The sequence below is a fragment of the Marmota flaviventris genome, chromosome 7 (genome assembly GCF_047511675.1).
Source record: "Marmota flaviventris isolate mMarFla1 chromosome 7, mMarFla1.hap1, whole genome shotgun sequence".
Taxonomy (NCBI): Eukaryota; Metazoa; Chordata; class Mammalia; order Rodentia; family Sciuridae; genus Marmota; species Marmota flaviventris.
This window is the reverse complement of record NC_092504.1, coordinates 6,005,572-6,010,111: the sequence shown is the minus strand read 5'-3', so window position 1 is coordinate 6,010,111 and position 4,540 is coordinate 6,005,572. Positions and strand designations below refer to the sequence as shown.

Below are 4,540 nucleotides of genomic sequence, written 5' to 3'. Positions count from 1 at the left end.
AAGAAGGACAGATTACATTGCCCCCACAGGCCCCAAGCTGTCTGTGGGGGCAATGTAATCTGTCCCCACCGTCTGCACCCCAAGGGACCTCCCACCTCCAGCATAAATTGGCACATCTCCCAACGCTGTGGGAGTGGACATTCATGCAGTCCAGTGCAGCTGACCCGGACTCCTGCTCCTGATGGAAAGGGGGAGGGAGACGCTCTCCTGTGGAGAGCAGGAGATTTCAGCAAGTCGCGGAGAACACGGGTTTCGCGGTGAAGATGTTTTTATTTGATTTTCATCAGCTTTCAGGAGAAGAGTGTTTTTGCAGTGCTACGTAAAAACCTCACAAATACATCTTAAAAGCAGTAACATTTCTTTAAAAATGAAAGAAGGGACCGGGAGCTTGTGATGAGGGAAGGCATAAAACAGAAGCTTGGTCAGGGGTCAGCAGGTTCCCAACAAGGAAGAGGCGGGTGCATGTGTACCCCGCTCTTGCCATGGTCAGGACCACCGTTCTGTGTGGGCTCAAGTTCCTGGCCCTGCAGGAGAGGCTGTGAGCCCTCTTCCTGGTGCATCTGACCACCAAGGCACTGCAGAGCAGGCCTCCCACCCCGTGCTCCAGGCAGGCCCCCCAAGCAGCAGTGCCGCCTTCCACAGGGGGCTGAGGCCCGCCGCAGGAGGCCTGTGGGGCTGTGGCTTCCGCCCTCCATCTGGGCAGATGCACAGCCTCAGGCCTCTGGGTTCTTTCTCTCGTCTGGCCGCCTTAGCTCTGGCCCTCAGGAGGGCCCGTGGTCACTGGGATTGGGTGCTCCAAGGCGCTGCAGTCATCAGAGAGGAAAACCAGGTCCTGCCGAAGACGCGCAATGAGGGGGCCCTGGAGCCAGGCGCAGCTCCAGGACTCTCGGTCATCCTGTCCTCGAAGGTCACACAAGTGTTCCCCGAGGAAAACCTCCACTCCCTCCTCCCAGGAGAGCCGGTCCCTGCTTTCTCCACATCCCTACAGGATCTCCTGTCCTACTCTCATGTCACGTGGGTTGGACGGGTGACCGAGCAAGGGACGAGCTCACCCTGCTTCTTGGCAACACCTGGGGCCCAGCACTGGGGTCGTGTGTGGGACAGGGTGGCTCTCAGCTCACCTGCTGGACAGTCACTGCACCTGCTTCTGCCATCTTGTCCCCCACAGACCAGGGGGAGAGGGGGACCAGGAGGGACTGGACATGGGGAAATGGGTAACACATCTTTGCTACACAAAGAAATGTCAACTAATAGCCAGTGGTTTCTCCGAGGCTCACTCTGGCCAGGCAGGGGCTGGAGAGACCAGGTGTGGCTGCTCTGTTGGGTGTCTTGGGATCAAGGGGGTCAGGAGGGTTCTGGTGCATGGGAGGGTGTGATTCTTACCTTTCCAGTGATGTCCTGAGGTGAGGACTAGTGTGTCCCCAGTTGACGTGTTTGCATTGGGTAGGGGAAGATGAAGCCACAGTTCAGGGCCACCTGGGGCTGCAGCCTGCGTCCTGGGATCCCGTGGCTCTCCCCTCCCCCCTCCTACCAGAGCCCCCCCCCCCTCACAGAGCACTCCTGGGGCCCCTGCTCCTCCAGAAAGCTCCTCCCACAGGCCCTGCTTGGCTCGGGGCCGTCTGTCTCAGGGGCCGGGAGTGGCGCCCCGTGTAGCTGTCTCATGAATCCCCGTCACTCAGCGAGGGAGATGGTGCTGCAGAAGGGCTTTGTGGATGCGAGCTCCTCCTAAGACCCCTGCTCCTCCTCAAGCCCCCTCCTCCCAGCAGGCGAACAGGGGTGGTCAATGGCGTCACCTACCCTCCTGCAGAACGAGTTCATGATGGTGTATAGCTTCCGCACTTTGTCCTTCAGGGCATCCACCTGGGCCATTTTCCAACAGTGGGGCGAGGCCACGAAGTCCCGCAGCTTGGCCAGCACACAGTAATTCTGGGAGTGGGCAATAGGAGAGGGTTCACGGGAGAAGTCGGCAGCCAGGGGGACAGGAGCTAATGAGCGCCTGTGTCCTCCTGTGCCTCTCCCACCCCATGGGGCCTCTCCCACCCCACACTGGATGGTCAGCAGCAGAGGATGCAGATTGCCCCCACCAGGCAGAGCCCACTTACGTGGATATCCAGGTGCAGCCCGGGCAGGTACCTCACACAGGGCTCCTGCAGAAAGGACACAGGCTCAGCCTGGCCACAGAGGCTCTGGCCAGCCCAGCCCAGATCCTGGGGTCTTTCTTGGTGCTATGACACCTGAAAAACTTGCTAGTCTTACATGTCCACGCACCCCAAAGTGGACAACTGGTCTCCCAGATTTTGCCTTTTAGAACACAGAATTATCATATTTACTCTGAATCGAGGCACCATTTGATGCACACGTAAACACATAGTAATATTTGATAACCACCAGGTATATATATACATAATAAAACAATTTTATAGCTGTTTAGTTATATGATAGTTCTACACCTACAAATAGATACATGTAATATATAACAAGTATAACATATACAAACATATCCATAAATATGTATTATTATAAATTAGTTACATAGAGTAAAATGGGTCCTGTGTAACCCTCTGCAGCACCCCGTGGTACTTTCCTATTGCTACATCTTACTCCTGGTCGGTTCAGGGATGAAGCCCTCAATTCCTGCCCGCCTGCGTGACCTCGGGCTCGTATCTTCCTCTGTGACCTAGTTTCTCGGTTGGGAAATGAAAGAGCTGGAATGTATAATCTTTCCACTTCTTTCTAGTTCTAACATTCTGAGCCTATGGGGTTTTTTTTTTTTTTTCTTTTTTTTACCTTTAAAAATCGGGTTCTTTTAAAAGACAATTGCTCTGTCTCTTCCAAGGCAAGGGATGGTGGTGCACCTACCCAGCCAAGTTCTTTTGTACCTAAGGGTATTAACTTACTCCACAATGTCGTTAATAAGCAAGTTGCAAAACAGCTTGTGCCATTTGATCCCAATTTTGTTGCAGCCTGGCGCTTGGGTACCTTGGCACAGACAGGAGGCAGAAACGCCAGCCTTTGGAATGTAATGGGAGCAGTCGCCTCTGGGTGACAGAGTCACAGCCATGCCTATTTTCCTCTTTGTGTGCGTTTTCCGACCGTTCTACAAAGTATGTTACTTTTATAATGAGACATAAATACATGTTATTTGGCTTTAAAAAAAGAAAACACAGAGAGGGTGTCAGAGTCCTGTAAACCCCAACATCTGAGAATCATTAGGTTCTTTTTGAAGCATTTACAAGCAGTCAAGAGACGCTGTTCAATTGTGCTGAAGCTCTTAATGAAGCTTAATTCATGGCTTTTCTCTGTCAGATGCTCGACTCAGCCACCCTTCTGGACACCCGACTCTGAATTCCTGGGTGTCCTCTTGACCCCAGCTAGCCACCCTTGCTCACTCCTTTGACCCTCTGTGTGCCGGGGCGGGTGGGGTGGGCAAGCTGGTGTCATCTATTTTACAGGCAGGAAACTGAGATAGCAGACTGAGTGATCTGCTCAGGGTCCCCAGCAGGTAAGGGGTCACCATCCCTCAGCACACAGGGGTCACTGGGCTGTGAGGTGACTCTGAAGTCCTAGACTCTGTGGGGAGCTGGTCTTTTCTTTTGGTACATTTTACTACAGCGTCTCTGATATTTGCTAATAAGTTCAAACAAAACTTGTGATGTCTTTGGTTACTTTTCCTTATATCTTTGAAAAGGCAAATAGTTGGCATATTTAGTAGGAGGGAAATATACAAAAGCCCTTGAGATTATCTTTTACTAGAAAAGAATGGCAGTCAGTCTTCTCTATTTTTCTTTTTCTCTCTCTCTCTTCCCTTCTTTCCTTCTCCCCACCCTTTCTTTCTTTTTCATCCAAAGCCATGTGTTTGGGAGGTGCATCTTCACGGAGCCTCCTGGCCTGGCTCCGGGGCGAGGGTGGGTGTGGGGGGGACTCACCCCTGGCTCTGCGGCCTGCAGCCCCTGGAACTCACTGGTGATCTCCCTGCTCAGGGTCAGCATCCTGGAGTAGCAGGTCGGGGGAGCGGGCCATGCAGCAGGAAGCCCGGCCAGCAGCAGCAGGAGCAGGGACGTCCAGGGCATCATGGTGCTGGGCTCCCTGCAGCCTGGCCCGCCTCCCTTTTAAGCAGCAGCTGGGGGTGGCCCAGGGCCATGGCTCCACGCCTCCATTTCCTGTGGGCCCCCGCCAGAGCCAGCTGCCCAGTGGGTGGGAGAGGGGGTTTGGCACGCCCACCTGGGCCGGGACACTCAGTCCTTTCATTAGGATCCCATGAGGTGAGGATGGCTGCTGGCACCTGGGGGCGCATCTGGAGGGAAGCGGGCCCTGCCTCTGGCACGGTTTCCACCGTCGGTGTCCCTCCTTGGGAACTTTTCTGACACTGACAAAGAGCCGCAGTGAGGGGCAGAGGCCAGGAGGGAGAGAGGGAGGACGGGAGGTGGGTCAGAGGCCAGGAGGGCTGACTCTATAAAGCTGGCTGATCTCCTGCAGCAGAGCTGGGGCAGGAGTGACCAGCAGGGAAGGGTTAAGCGCCATCCCCTCTGGTTGCCGGGGT

General features: G+C 54.5%; 1 protein-coding gene across 1 annotated transcript; it reads right to left on the bottom strand.

Annotated features, from left to right (window-relative positions):
• Window positions 1-661: 661 nt before the first annotated feature.
• Cytl1 (cytokine like 1) lies at window positions 662-4,073 on the bottom strand. Its single transcript, XM_027935127.3, has 4 exons — window positions 3,927-4,073; window positions 2,103-2,147; window positions 1,798-1,926; window positions 662-832 (listed from the first exon to the last, which is right to left on the bottom strand). Exons 1-4 carry the CDS (start codon window positions 4,071-4,073, stop codon window positions 749-751), a joined length of 405 nt encoding a protein of 134 aa, XP_027790928.3. The 3' UTR covers window positions 662-748.
• Window positions 4,074-4,540: the final 467 nt, after the last annotated feature.